Source organism: Elephantulus edwardii, unplaced genomic scaffold (genome assembly GCF_000299155.1).
Source record: "Elephantulus edwardii isolate Elephantulus edwardi_28Jun2011 unplaced genomic scaffold, EleEdw1.0 scaffold00014, whole genome shotgun sequence".
In the NCBI taxonomy this organism is placed as follows: domain Eukaryota; kingdom Metazoa; phylum Chordata; class Mammalia; order Macroscelidea; family Macroscelididae; genus Elephantulus; species Elephantulus edwardii.
In genome coordinates this window covers 29,385,160-29,400,617 of record NW_006399764.1, presented here as the reverse complement: position 1 = coordinate 29,400,617, position 15,458 = coordinate 29,385,160, and the positions used below count along the sequence as shown (strand labels likewise).

Sequence of the window (15,458 nt, the reverse complement as noted above, 5' to 3'; positions counted from 1 at the left end):
TTCTTTTCTTTTCTTTTCTTTTCTTTTCTTTTCTTTTCTTTTCTTTTCTTTTCTTTTCTTTTCTTTTCTTTTCTTTTCTTTTTTCTTTTCTATAGTAGACCCTGCAGTTCAACAAAACATACCCACTTAATTTGCTGTCATGTACCGTCAGTCAGAACCGATTCATAGCAGACCCTCCAGTGGTTTTTTGGAGGCTGTAAATCACATGGATAGAGGCTGCTCATCTTTCTCACGTGGAGCAGCTGGTGGATTTGAACCATGTCCTTTGGGTTGACAGTGCATCTCCTTGCCACTAATCCACCAGAGAACCCTTTAAAAGAAAACCTTTATTGCAACCTTTTTTTCTCTTTCTGAAAGTGTGCTTTTCAGAAAAGACTGCCTTCCATAGCAGTCATCTATGAATTTTTCCTGAAAGTATCTTCTGCAGCTCCACATATGTGTCTGACACACTTTACCGGAATACATTAAGCCTTGTCAGTGGTATGTTCTCTGCACGGCTGGTACTGTGCTCGTGGCTGGAGACAGACAGCCGGACAGCCGGCTCAGCTGACCTTCCCTTGGGTCCCGGAGGCTGGAAGTCTTTACAGGAGGAGACGCCCGTCTTTGTCCTGCGAAGCCGCTGGTGGCTGCAGGGTGTTCTCTGCCAGGTTACCACAGATCACCCCGCTGCTGCTTTGTGGGTCCATCCTGAAGCGACCCACCGCTGGGGTCCAAGGCTTTAGCCTCCTGGAAAGGCCTGTGACAGTTTTCTCAACACATCTTTCGATTTCTTGACTGCTGCTACCGTGGGTGTCAACTGTGGACCGAAGGAAGATGAGCCCTTGCCATTTCCAGCCTTTTAGCCTTCTCTCATGTCGTTGTGTGTTGGTCCAGTGTTGAATATTTTTGTTTTCTTGATGTTGAGGTTTAAAAAGGCTGTGCCGTGACCTTCTTCGTTAAGTATTTCAAATCTTCATTTTCTTTAAGCAAGGTTATGTTACCTGTATAATGGACTGTATGGTGATCGCTGAGTCTTCCTCCAATCACAGGGCCACGTTCTTCAGATGATTCAGCTTCTCGAACGATTTGCTCAGCATACAGGTTGACTAGATGTGGAGAGAGCATCCAACCGTGACACACGCCTTCCCTGATTGTAAGCCAGACTGCGTTTCCTTGTTCTGTTCAGTTGCTTCGTGGTTCACATGCAGGTTCCACATGAACACAGTTAAGTGTTCTGAAACAAATACAGAAATACGACCATTCCTTGACTTGAACATCACTTTAGGATCGGGTAGGGTTAGTCTGCAGCTGGAAATTTCTGGGGAGAGGAACCTACCTCGCTAAGTTGTAGGATCCCTGAATAATGAGAATGGTGAATGCCCTTGACTATAAATGAAAGATTGGAGGTTTTGGGTACGCTGGAAGAAAGATCTGGCAATCCACATCCCAAAAAATCAGTGACTGATAAACTTTTGGAGCTCAGTTCTCTGTAACACACGTGAGGTTACTATCATGGGTTCAACCGTGTGTCCCCAAAATAGATACCAGTCTGTCTGGACCATAATTCTCAGTATAAAGTGCTGGGAAACAGAGGCAGTTAATGTGAAAACTATTTTTTTGTTTTGTTTTTTTGAAAACTATTTTAACCACAAGGTAACTCGTGGTTGCTGTGATGCTGAACCCTGTGACCCTGATGTGTCAGATGTGATAGTGGTCACCCATGATGGACAGTGTTTGGTGAAGCTCCCTGATTAAAACAAGCTTGGAAGCAGGAGTGGCATCCACTTCCGTAAACAGCTTGCATCCAGAAACCCTATGAATGTGGAGAAATGATGAAACTTATACAGGTGTTCAGGTCTTTCATTCATAAGGTTGCTATGAGTCACCTATATCTCAGCACTTAACAACAACCACACAACCCATCCCTGTTCAAATTGTATCCAGTATTGAATTTTTTTTTGTTCACACCATCTGTTTTCATTATTGGAAGACAAGCTGAAACTAGGAAAAAATAAGTTTTTGACGCAGCAAGGATGTTGCTACTATAATGTGGGATGTATCATTCCCAGTTGTTAGAACTGGTGGGCAAAGGCTGTTTCTTTACATTCACGAAGTTACACAGGTCCCCACTGGGATAGCACACACTATAGCTGGGATAGCAGCTTCCCGGCAAACCCAGGAAACTGGAAATGTTGGCAGGTGTTGGGGCCCTGGGATCACTAAAGGGCTGAACTATGTTAGACTTGAATTATTTTTTGCTGAGTTTTAGAGGTTAGATTTGAGGATGAGTAATAGAATTTTCATCTACATTTTGTTACCAGTTTTGGCCTTTTAGAAAATGTTGCTGTTGTTGTTGTTGTTATGTGCCGTCGAATTGCTTGGGACTCATAGCGACCCTATGTACAAGAGCCCTAAACCCTGCTCTGTCCTGTGCCAATCTCACCGTCTCCAACACTCTCATTCCCACCACACCAGTCACTGAATCGATCCATCTCATCAAGGGTCTTCCTCTCCTGCACTGTCCCTCCACCCTCCCAAACATGATGTTTCTCTCCAAGGACCGGTCCCTCCTTGCAACATGGCCAAAGTATGTCAGATGAAGCTTCAGAATCCTTGCCTCCAAGGAGCAGCCCTTCCTTGCACTGTTCTTACAATCTCTTTTGTTCTCTCACCGGTTGTCACAGTCACTGTGTCCACCCTTCATGTTGGGTTCTTCCTCTCTTTCTCTGTCCCTCCACCTTCCCCAGCATGAGGTCTTTGTTCCTCTGATGGCCCCTCCTGACAACATGCCCTGAGTATCTCAGATGAAATCTCTCCGTCCTTGCCTCTGAAGAGCACACTGATTACACTTTATCAAAGCCAGATTTGTTGGGTTTTTTGGCAATCCGTGGAATATTCAGTGCTCTTCTCCAACAGCACAATTCAAAGGCATCAACTCCTCTGTCCTTATTCATTGTCCAACTCTCAGAGGCAGAGGGAGGCTTGGATCAGGTGCACCTCGGTCTCTACTCTGACATCCTCAACTTTAGCAGCGTAGAAAGCTACTTGCCAGCGGATTTGCTCAGTGCAACATGTCTTTTGTTTGTTTGGTGTTTTGTGGGGTTTTTTTATTAATTTTAATGAAAGTTTACAGAGACTTAGAGTTTCCTGTCATTCATTGTTGCACTTTTCTCTCTGCCCACCCCCTCCCCCTAATTCACTCTTCTCCTTGAAAATGAAAAGAAAAACTCTTTCATTGTTATGCAGTCCCTCCCTACAAGTCCACTGCACTGTGCGGCTTTCATTCTAGACTCCTGTCATGACAATAATACCTAAGCACATATCCCTTTTAAAGAGTTCTCTCGCTCATCTGTTTCAGTGAAGTATACATCGTTCCTCCCCTCCTTCTCTATCTTCCCTCAACCCCATGTCAGTCCTGTTTTACAGCAGTGGCCCTATTCAATGTTTGTCTTTTTGTAAATGAGATATTTCACTCAGCATAATGTCCTCCAGGGTCACCCATTTTGAATAATATTCCATGAGTTTCTTGTTTTTCAATGCCACATAGTATTCCATTGTGTGAATATACCACAGCTTCTCTATCCATTTGTTTGTTGATGGGCACTTGGGTTGTTTCCAGCTCTTTGCTGTTGTGAACAGAGCCGTGATAAACATGGGTGTGCAGTCTTTTGATTTCTAACTGTTGCTTCCAAGGATGTTGATTGTGGATCCAAGTCGAATGAACCCTTGGCAGCTTCAGTTTTTTCCCCCATCACTTTCTGCAAGCTTGGTTGTGCCGTCTGCACCATGCAGGTTGCTGATGGGTTTTCCTCTGGTCCTGATGCTGCATTCTTCCTCATGTAGTCTGACTTGCTCAGGCCGTGGAGGTGAAGGTTTCGCCTCGCAGAATCTCTGCTCAGACTTTGTCCTTTCGGGATGAGCTACAATTACTCAAGCAGGAGAGAGGGGCTCCAAGGAGACTTTTGTCCCTGAATGGTACTTGACTACTAACAGGAAGGTTGGCAGTTCAAATCCACTCCGAGCTGCCTCAAAATACAGGCCTGGCAATCCACAAAAACCCAGCCTCGGAAAACCTTGTGGAACACAGCTACCCTGACACCCAGGGCTCAGTGGAGTCAGAACTGAAGGGCGACTGGCTGGTTGGTGGGGAATATGAGAGCTTTAGGAGTGCTGGTGCCAGAGCACATTATGTGTTGGATTGCCAAGTGAAAGGTCAGAGGTTCAAATCCGCCAGCACACTGATGCAGGCTCCCCCTGTAAATACTTCCAGCCTCAGAAACCTAATGGAAGGTAGTTGTGAGTCAGAACCAACAAAACATTTAGTGGGACAATAAGTTAAGTGTTGACCTTGCTGACCTGAAGCTTAGAATAGTTCAGACCCACCCGCTGCTTCTCAGGAGAGAGGCAATGGTGACCAGGGAAGATTTGCAGCCTCAGAAGTCTGGTGGGGGGAGTCAGGCTCCACTTTACAACAGGGCAGTTAAGGTTTCAGGGGTTTGGGGAGCTCTGGTGGCCTACTCATAAGAAGCTGCACTGTAATCCTGAAGGCATACGGTTCAAATCCACCAGCTCCTCCGCAGAAGAATAGAGAGTCTCCTACCAGGCAATTAACTGCCTCTGAAAACCTGCTGGAGGGTCAGCTGTGGCTTAGTTCCAACTCTACAGCAAACAGCAGTAGTAGGTTATGTGTTAGACTGCTAACCTAGAGTTTGCTAGTTCAAGCCCAGCATCCTCTTCTAGGGAGAGAGAGGAGGCCTTCTCCTTCCATAAAGATGTCCAGCCTCAGAAACTGGATGGAGGGTCGCTGTGAGTTAGAATCAACCCAGCAGCATTGGGTTTGGTGATGTGGTAGGTGGATTGTTGGGCTGTTAATCCACACGTCAGTAGTTCAAACCCACCAGCTCCCATCGGAAAGCAGCAGTCCCTCCCGGAGAGCTTTGGACGCTCAGTGGAGAGGGTCCCCGTGAGCCCTGCGCTGGACGGTGGCTCTGGACGGTGGCTCTGGACGGTGGTGGGTGTGCCGGGGTTGGTGGGGGCTGGGCGTGTCTGGGGTCTGCACTGAGCCCCTGGCCCTTGTGACCCCTGTGGTCTCTCCCCAGCGCATGGACATGGACCGGCGCCGGGAGGACGCGCGGAACCCGAAGCGCAAGCCCCGGCTGATCGAGGAGGACGAGCTGCCCTCCTGGATTATCAAGGACGACGCGGAGGTGGAGCGGCTCACCTGCGAGGAGGAGGAGGAGAAGATCTTCGGCCGAGGGTCCCGCCAGCGCCGCGACGTGGACTACAGCGACGCGCTCACCGAGAAGCAGTGGCTGCGGGTGAGTGTGGCCTGCGCCCGGGGGAGCGGTCAGCGGAGGGCGCGTCCGGAATGAGGGGTCGCTGCTGCCGGTCAGGGCAGTGCCAGCCGCTGATTGGGGCGGTGCCAGTCTCCCGGTCAGGGCAGTGACTGCCGATCGGACAGTGCCAGCCCACTGGTCAGGGCAGTGCCAGCCCGCCGATTGGGGCGATGCCAGCCCACTGGTCGGGGGCGGTACCAGGCTGCCGGTCAGGACAGTGACTGCCGATCTGGACGTTGCCAGCCCACCGGTCAGGGCGGTGACTGCCAATCGTGGGGTGCCAGCCTGCCGGTCAGGGCAGTGCCAGCCCACCTATGGGGCAGTGCCAGCCCACCAGTCAGGACGGTGCCAGCCCGCCGATTGGGGCAGTACCAGTCTCCCGGTCAGGGCGGTGCCAGCTGGAGTGTCATGGTCGTGTTTGGGCTTCACTCGGCTGCGCTCTTGCTGGAGGTGAAGCAGCCGTTGGAAGCAAGGTCTTGTTGGTGCCGAGACCTCTGATGTGGTGGATCAGCCGTCCAGCCTCGCTCCACATCCTTGTGAGAGTTCATGGTGCCCTTCATTCTGTGGTCTGTAGTAGAACTTGGTGTGACCACAGCCGACAGGTTGTTTGGGGACAGTGGTGGCTCCAGACTGGCTAGGCCATTTTGGAGGTCTGGGTGCCTTATCCTTGCCTGGTTTGACAGATGCTGAGCCTCGAGAGGTTAAGTGGCCACACAGGGACACCCCCACAAAAAAAAATAAACCACAACTGTCTCCTGGAGACCTGTGGGTGCCAGGCAGAAGCCTGGGCCGGTTGTCTAGATGGTGGCCCCTCAGAAATGCATTGCCAGGCCCCCTCAGGTTTGAATTGCCAGTTCCGTGAGTGTTCCAACTGGGGGGCAGGCGTGTGTCGCCGAGTGGAAGTGTGCTTCTTAGGGTTTCAATGTGTGCTGGTTTTTGGAAGTACGTCACCAGGCCTTTCTTCCGCAGCACCTGTAGGTAGGTAGACTTAACCCCCTTTTGGTTAGGCAGTGAGCTCGTAACCATTCATGTCACAATGGAATCGTGGATCCATCCATGAGGGACCCTGCTTCTGTGCCCGGTGACAGCTTGATGTGATCTGAACTTTGCTCACAGGCTGGAATAGGGACTTGGTCGCTGACCAGGTGGCCCTGCAGTGGTATTCCCTTTGGAAAACATTAATTTGGGGTTTTGACTTGGGGATCGAGACCTCGGAATGCTCCCGAGTGCTACGCAATGTACCCCTGGAGTTCCCAGAGCCAGCATTGCGTCTTTGTTTCAAATGTTCGCTCAGGTTAGGGTTACCAGACGCAGTCTGGGTCCAGGGCTCCAGGACCATCTGGACCGCACCGTCCAGACCTGCTGGGACACTGAGGGCGGCTGGGGGAAAGCAAACTCCCAGACGTGCTGGCCGGGAGGAGGCCTCCTGTCATAAAGGGACGCGGTTCCAGGCCGCAGAGGACGGATGACACAGGGTGGGCTGTCAGCAAGGTGGCAGAGAGGAAGTCTTTAGATTGACTAGCTAGAGAAGACCACTCCCAGCTCCACTTGAGAAGTGATTTTCTCAGGATGGTGCTTGATGGCGAGGACGTGACTTGAATTCCAAGAAGGGTGAAGTCTGCCGGATTCTGGAGAGAGAGGCTGGCCAGGCCTTGAGATTCTAGGATGGAACGCTTGGCCTGTCTGTGGAATGTAGCTCGCATGTGTCATGTTCCGCTCTGGCCTCTGGCTCTGCCCAGATCCCCGGGCGATGAGACTGTGGTGTGAGGTAGGCGTTGTCTCGTAAATGGGAACCTTTGTTTTCATTGCTGCTTATTTCTTACTCCTGTGCTCAAGAGAATTCTTTCCTATTCCTTTTTTTTATTTTTTTTATTTAAGTGCCAGGAGTCTCATTCATTCCAGGACTTGATGTAATGATATAGGGCAGCCTTTTAAAGTTGATCTTTCTGGCACTATCATCGCCAGAGATTCCAAGCAAACTACTCCTCTTCCTAGGGTGGAAATATAGCTGCATTTATTCATTTTACAATCATTGGAAGACACTCTTCCTTTTTTTTTTAACACTCTTAAGAAACTGCCCCATATGACTTCCAAGGCCACAAATCAGAGAAGCAGACTTCTGAGTCTTTGTCCTGAGGAGCGGCTGGGAGGTTTGAACCGCCAACCTTTCGGTTACCTGCCAATCACTTATCCCAGTGCATCTCTAGCACTCCTTTAAGAAAAGTAATATTACATATCCCAGGAAATCTTCAATATTAAAATACCTCACTGTCTCTTTCTAAGATTCAATTTGTGTCTCCAGTGATTTAGCCCATTTATCTGACACCTAATATTCGTTGGATATGTGGGAAAATGAAAAGTCTAGCTTCCTAAGGAAGGATGCTCTGGTGCCCTGTCTGTGGAGGGAGCTGCACTTGTAGCCCAAGGTCAAGTCTCTGTGCTGGATCAGATTGCCCAGCGCCTCCTGGGGTCAAGAAGACCAGTCTCCCCCATGCAGCTTGTGGCCTCAGAAACCCAGAGAAGGGCCATCTGTGTGTCAGTTCCAACTCACATCAGTCATTTTTCATGACGAAATGGAAAGCTGTTCATTGGCTGGCTTGTTATGTTCACCTCCCCACCTTCACCGTATCCAGGACATTTCCTTTCGTTGATAATTACATCAGGAGCCCTGGTCTAAAAGATCAGTGGTTCAAACCCACCCAGCATCTCCACAGTGGAGACCTGACAGCTTGCTCCTGTGAGGGTCACAGCCTCCGAAGCCGGACAGGGCAGCTCTGCTCCGTCCCACGAGGTGACTGTGGAGCAGAGTCAACTCGATGGCGACAATAACAACACACACAGCTGGGCCAGTGTCGTCAAGTCTGTCCCTTCTCGTGGCAGCGCCCACCGCATTTCCCAGACTGTGACTCTGCAGGAGGCCTCTCTCCGGCAGAGCAGCAGGTGGATTCAAACCCTAGACCTTTCGGTGAAGAGCACACCATGTAGCCCTTACAGCAGCAGAGCCCCTCACGCAGTCAATGAGGGGAGAAAGCCAGAGTCAGGCTGCTTTACGGACTTGACAGTGAGGCGGATGGCGTTGATGATTTTGACCCTAAAATACAGGAAGTCAGTCCCCCACGAGGATGACCCCGTCCCAGCACAGCCTCGCCGTAATTCCTTTGTGACTGAGTCTTGAAAATCTGCCCAGGTTTAGGTGTTAACTAGTAACTTGTTGGCCAGGCTGTGACACTGACACGGAATTCCCTGTTCACTGCTCTTTCCTTTTTTCATTCACGGAGAGCAATGCTGTCTGGTGCGTCTTTTACCCTCCGGATAATGGAGAGATAATTCAAGGGCTTCTACTGGGCCGGAGCGTGAAGATCCGTTCCCTGAGTGCTGAGAGTGGACCTTAGCTTTGGCCGACACCTAACCAAGACCGATTGCACTGCCGCCTGTGTGTGACACCCCATAGCTGCCCTGTAGGACAGAGTAGAACTGCCCCGTGGGGCTTCCAGGGCTGCGATCTGTACAGCAGCAATCTGCCTCACCTTTCTCCAGCTGGTAGATTCGAACTGCCGACCTGTTGGTTAGCAGCCAGGCACTTACCCAATGTGCTCCCGGGACTCCATAGGAATGAGCAAGGCGCCTAGCTGCACTGACGGAGTTCCTGTCTTCACTGGCAGTGTCGCACTTGTGCCAGGAGGCTGTCCTGCTCAGAGAGGATGCCCACCCCCTGTTTGTCCACCTGGTCCCTCCAGCGCAGCTCTGGCCACTGACTTCATCCTGCCCTTGAAGGAGGTTCCTTCTCCCTGTCATTTCTGCCCGCTGGTTCGGTCTGTCACACCATCCGCCATCGGTTTGATGTTCTGGTGGCCGGCTTGTTGCTGGGATGCTGGAAACCACGTGAAAAAACGAGTCATGAGAGAACAATCCAGGACGTCAGACACGAAGGAAGCAGAAGGTCACTTAAGCGAAGAAAGCGGTGCCTCTGAAGAAGGAGCTGACCAAGCCACTCCCAAGAATGAGCCCTTGAAGACCCCGCAGGGCGCAGTCACCTTGGACACGGAGGGGTCAGTAGAAGCCACCTTCTGTGGTGACTGGCTAATCCTTGAAGGGCAGTGAGCTCTCCCTCAGCTGGGTGAGGCTTTGTAAATAAACCAGTATAAAATAAATAAACTAATAATTAAAAAAACAGTGTGTGTGTGGGGGGGTCTTCCAGGCTGGTAGCTGCATTCTCTGACTCCCCACGGGGCACCCAGGATGACAGCAGGGCTGATGGTTGGAGCTCTGGCAGCCTACTGGTAAGGCGTTGCTCTGCCAACCCAAAGGCACACAGTTTGAGTCCACCAGCGCCTCCAGGGGAAACACTGGGCACTCGCCTCCCATGCGATTTAAAGCCTTTGAAAACCCACCAGCAGGTCACCTGAGTCAGTTCCTACGCCACAGCATTTAACAAGCAGAGCGAAGGTTGGCAGTGTGAACTCACCGTGGAAGAAAGTCCAGCCGGCGCCTCTAGCTGGGAAAATCCTGCAGAGCGCTGTCATCCGTTACCCGTGGGGTCCAGCTGATGCCGTGTTAGCAACAGTACACGTCGTCATGCGTGCATGTGGACCTGCGTGCCCACGAAGAACAGCTCCCGAGCCTTTCCTGGGGTCTCCCGTTGGGGCTCCCTGCGTGAGAGCAGACGCTCCACCCACTTGCACTGGCAGAGATGCCCCAGCCAGCCGAGGCTTTCTGTCCAGCACCGTCCCCGCCCGGCCTGGCCTATGTTTCCAGCATCTTCAAGCTGCTGTGATTAAAGTGAGGCCTTGCCCACCCCGAGCGGTGAGGTGCCTTCAGAGCTGAGAAGTGGGCTGAGAGGCGCTTTCTGGGGGCTGGCTTCCTCTTTTTCCTATTTCTCTGGTCCTTCCTCCAACTTCAGCACCCTCTCCTCCTGGAAAGCCTTCAGCGATTTCCTTGACTTCATCTAATTGCTGGGTGAGTGGCTCTGTATCCCGGCACTTGGAGGTAATTGGAACATGGTCTGCAGTCTGCGTTCTGTTTATAATTGCCAGCCTCGTGCCGGAACGGGCTTCTGTGAAGACCCTTTGTTTTGCGTGGTTCTGACACGTCTCCAGGATGTGTGGGTTGGAGAGGTCCCTGTCCCCTGCTGGTGTCCCTCTGCTAACTGTCCACTGTGTTGTCCCTCTTCACTGGGACATTGATGCATGCTGCTTTTGGGGTGCAGCCTGAGCGCCCAGCCAGGAAAGAAAGTAACCCTCTGACTAGGTTCCCTTTGGCCGTTGCCAGCTCCTGGGGACCCTGCGTGGCCAGCAGAGCTGTGCTCCATCTCACTTTCCATGTTGACTTAGAGAAGGCAATGGCCCGACCTTTCTTCCGAGATGCCTCTGCTTGGACTTGAACTTTCAGTCTTTGGACTAGAAGCTGAACTCTGTAGCTATTTCCACCACTCCAAGACTCTGTTTCATAATGCCTGGCCGCTCTGAGTTAGATTGGGCTGGCTGGCAGTGGGTCTGGTGTTCCGGTTTTGGTGCAGTTGGGTCCCATGGACGCAATGGAGATGACGGTGAATAGACTTATGTCAGGAGGAGCCCTAAGGTCTGTGGTTCAAATCTGCAGCCATTCTACAGGACGAAGACGAGGCAGTGTGTTTCATCAAGATTTACTGCCTCAAAAACTGAAAGGGGCAGTTCTGCTCTGTTCTGTGGGGTCGCTACGAGTTGGAGTCAACATGACGGCAGTGAATTTGGTTTTTGAGTTGTGGAGCTCGGCATGCTGTGATCCTTAAATCATTTCAGAAGCCCTGGGATCCAGGAGGGGCCTGAGGGAACGGCCTGGCCCAGGCAAGAGCTTGATAGTCTTGTGGTTTATGTACTTGTCTCGTCCTGTTGTTGCTGGCCACCTTCTGGTCATCTCCTAACTCGTGAGGACCCCACGCACAGAAACATGGGACACTCTCCCCAGCACCAGTTACAGACTGGACTGTTAGGATCGCTAGGGTTTTCTCTGGCAAACTTTGGGAAATGGATGGCCAGGCCTTTCTTCCACGTCTTTGTTAGTCTCGTAGCTTCACTGAAAAGAAAGTTGGTGAGCGTCACAGTGAGATGCAAGCCTCCACCAACAGATGAGGGTGTTGGCTGCACAGAGGTGCGTTGGCCAGACAAGGACTGGATGAAAGATGAGAAGTCTCCCACCCAGCCACCACTGCCCTGTGACATGTATGCAGCATTTGGGAGGGTTTCCCCTTCTCTGAGTTAAAATATATAACAGGAAAATGTATTGTCAGGAGGCCTGGTGGTGCAGTGGTTAAATGCTTGCCAGATAAGCTAAAGGTGAGTGATTGATAGTCAGTGGCCCCAAGGTAGTGAATTTCCAAAAATCTGGTTTTGTAAAGATTTTTTTAAAACCTCCTGCTGGGAGCTCTGGTGGCCTAGTGGCAAGAAGCAGCACTGCAATCCCAGAGGTGCACAGTTCGAATTCACAGGATGCTTTGCTGAAGAAGGACGGACAGTCTCCTTCTGTACCAGTTAGATCAGATTTGATGGTACACACACAAAAAAAGAATAAAAATTTTTTTAAAAAGTTCAAAAAAAACCAAAACCCTCCTGCTATTTCAGAGTGACCAATCACACACACTAGCAAAATCCTGCTGAAGATTATCCAGAAATGACTGGAACAGTATATTGACAGAGAATGGCTAGAAATACAAGCTGGGATTAGAAGAGGTCGTGGTACTAGAGACATTATTGCCAATGTCAGATGGATCTTGGCTGAAAGCAGAGAGTACCAGAGGAATGTCTTATCTGTGTTTCATTGATTATGCAAAGGCATTGGACTGTGTGGATCATAACAAACTGTGGCTGACTCTGAGAATAATGGGAATCCCAGAACGTTTAATTGTGCTAATGCGAAACCTATACTTGGATCAAGAGGCAGTAGTCAGAACAGAGCAGGGTAACACTGCATGGTTCAAAAATGGGAAGGGTGTATGCCAGGGATGCATCCTGTCTCCATACCTTTTCAACATGTATGCAGAGCAGATTATCCGAGAGGCTGGGCTCTATGAGGAGAATTGTGGCATCAGGATTGGTGGAAGATCTATTCACAATCTGCGTTATGCAGATGACACAACCCTGCTTGCTGAAACTGAGGAGGACCTCATGCACTTGCTGTGAAGGGTCAGGGACTGCAGCCTTCAGTATGGACTGAGGCTCAATGTCAAGAAGACAGAGATTCTCACCACTGGACCAATTGGCAGCGTCAGGATGGATGGCGAAGAGATTGAGAGTGTTCACAGCTTCAGTTTGCTCGGCTCCACAGTCAACACTCTTGGCCCAGCAGTCAGGAAATCAAAAAGCGTATTGCGATGGGAAAGTCTGCTGTTAGGGACCTCTCTAAAGTACTCAGGAACAATGGTGTCTCTCTGGAGACTAAGGTGCGCCTGATAACAGGCCATGGTGTTTGCAATCGCTTGTTATGCATCAGAGAGTTGGACAATGACCAGGGAGGACAGAAGGAGAGTGGATGCTTTTGAGCTGTGGTGCTGGAGAAGAGTACTGAATGTACCGTGGACTGCCAGGAAAACAAACAGATTCATCTTGGAGAGGATTAAACCAGGCTGCTCCTTGGAGGCAAGGATTCTGGGGCTTCGTCTGACATACTTTGAACATGTTGCCAGGAGGGACAGGTCCTTGGAGAGGGACATCATGCTTGGGAGGGTGGAAGGACAGCGCAGGAGGGGAAGACCCTGTATGAGATGGATTGATTTGGTGACTGGGGTAATCGGGATGGGTGTGTCAGAGGCAGTGCGGTTGGCGCAGGATAGAGCAGGGTTTAGGGCTGTTGTGCATAGGGTCGCTATGAGTCGAAAACGGCTCGACGGCACATAACAACAACAACAACCAGAGGAATGTCTATCTGTGTTTCATTGACTAGGCGAAGGCATTTGACTATGTGGATCACAACAAATTGTGGCTAACTTTGAGAAAAATGGGAATCCCAGAACATTTAATTGTGCTTATCTGATACCTATACTTGGACCGGAAAGCAGTCATCAGAACAGAGGAGGGAAACATTGCATGGCTCAAAATCAGGAAAGAAGTGCATCAGGGATGCATCCTGTCTCCATACCTTTTCAATTTATATGCAGAACCGATCATTTGGAAGATTGGTGTCTGTGAGAAGGAATGTGACATCAGAATTGGTAGAAGACTCATCAACATCCTACATTATGCAGATGACCACAACCTTGCTTACTGAAACTGAGGAGGACCCGAAGCACTTGCTGCAGAAGGTCAAGGACTATAGTCTTCAATATGGATTGAAGGTCAACATCAAGAAGATAAAGATTCTCACCACTGGGCCAATTGGCAGCACCATGATGGATGGAGAAGATATTGAGGTTTTTTACAGCTTGCTCGGCTCCACAATCAATACTCTTAGCACCAGCAGTCAGGAAATCAAAAGACAAATTGCATTAGGTAATCTGCTGTCAGGGACCTCTCCAGAGTACTGAAAAGCAACGATGTCAGTCTAGAGACTAAGGTGTGCCTAATCCAGTCCATGATCTTAAAAATTAATTGCTATGCATCAAAAAGGCTGGACAGTGACAAAGGATGACAGAGGAAGAATCAATGCCTTTGAATTGTGGTTCTAGAGAAGAATCTTGAACATACCATGGTCCAGCAAGAAAACAAATACGTCTGTTTGGGGGAGGGTGAAACCAAGTCTCTCCTTGGAGGCTAGGATTTTGAAGTTCTGTCTCACATACTTTGGGCACGTGGCCAGGAGAGACAGGTCCTTGGAGAAGGACCTCAAGCTTGGAAGGGTGGAGGGACAGTGCAGGAGAGGAAGACCCCGGATGAGACGTATTGATACAGTAACTGGGACAGTGGGGGTAGGTGTGTTGGAATTAGTGAGACTGACTCGGGACAGGGCAGGCTTCAGAGCTGCTGTACGTAGGGTCGCTGTGAGTTGCAGGTGACTCGACAGCACATGACAACAACAACATACAGAACAGAGGGAGCTCTGATGGCACAGAAGGGTTAAGTGCACGTCTGCTATCGGAGAGATCAGCAGTTTGAACCCCCTCATCACTCCATCGGAAAAAGCTGGGCAACCTCTTCTTGTTAAGAGTTACAACCATGGACATCTGATGGTCAGTGTGAGCTGGAAACGACTTGATGGCAGTGGTTTGGTATTTTGGTTTGTGTTGGAAAGTGAAGAACTGACCCATAGGGTTTGAAAATCCCACAGGACAGTGAACTGTTCCTTCCCGGGCCCTGGGGCGGTTCTCCTCTGTCCTGCAGAATCGCTGTGGGTCAGACTGCGCTTAGCGACAGGGGGTCAGCTGGGTCAGTCAGCGTGGTGTGCTGGTCTCCGGCTTACCCAGCCACGTTTGGAATCAGTCTCTACCATCCGGTCAAGGACCCTGGGCGCACGGCTGCTAAGTTTGAGGCTGCTGTTTGAGGCTGGGGCTTCCTCTTCTACCCAGCAGCTCTGAGGAAGAAATGGCTGGCATCTCCTCGGATAGAGGCTGTCCAGAAAACCCCGTGGGCAGTTCTCTGTCACACGAGAGTTGTCACTGTGGGTCAGATTCCACTCAGTAGTGCACAGCAGCAATTCCTAATAGACCCACGGACATTCAGTCAGAACGGACTTACAGCTGACGCTGGCTGTAAATCACACGGGAGGGACTGCCCCACACCTTCCTCTGACCCATTGGTGGGTTTGAATGGGCAGAATGGCTGGCCTTTGGGCAGCAGCCAGCTCCCTGTGGACAACCCGTGAGGGCTCCCTCAATGTGAAAAGGACAGTGTGACACCTCTCAGTTACCTCTGGGTCTTCATAAGCCAAAGCTGCATCCCAGCAGGATGGAAATGGGGGATAAAGCCCTCCATCCCCTCAGGAGGACAAGGAGTTAGTGACCAACAGCTGCAATATCCCATGAGGGCACTGAAAGGTTTAAGGTTTGCGGCCCTGGCATTGCCTTCCTGCTGGACTGCACAATGAGAAGTGGTGAAACCTGACCGGGTACCTGGGCAGCCGTGGGCTGTGGGCCTCTCCCTCTGGTAACCTCTGGAAAGGAAGGAAGGAAGGGAGGGAGGGAGGGAGGGAGGGAGGAAGGAAGGAAGGAAGGAAGGAAGGAAGGAAGGAAGGAAGGAA

The 15,458-nt window shown here is 50.5% G+C and overlaps 1 protein-coding gene across 2 annotated transcripts in view; it reads left to right on the top strand.

The window, feature by feature from the left end:
• Nucleotides 1-15,458, top strand: part of SMARCA2 (SWI/SNF related, matrix associated, actin dependent regulator of chromatin, subfamily a, member 2) — a 191,004-nt gene that overhangs the window by 120,904 nt on the left and 54,642 nt on the right. For both annotated transcript variants that reach the window (XM_006881321.1, XM_006881320.1), the window contains exon 26: nt 5,079-5,297. In XM_006881321.1, the coding sequence (XP_006881383.1) occupies nt 5,079-5,297 (219 nt within the window). The remainder of the gene's footprint in view (nt 1-5,078; nt 5,298-15,458) is intronic.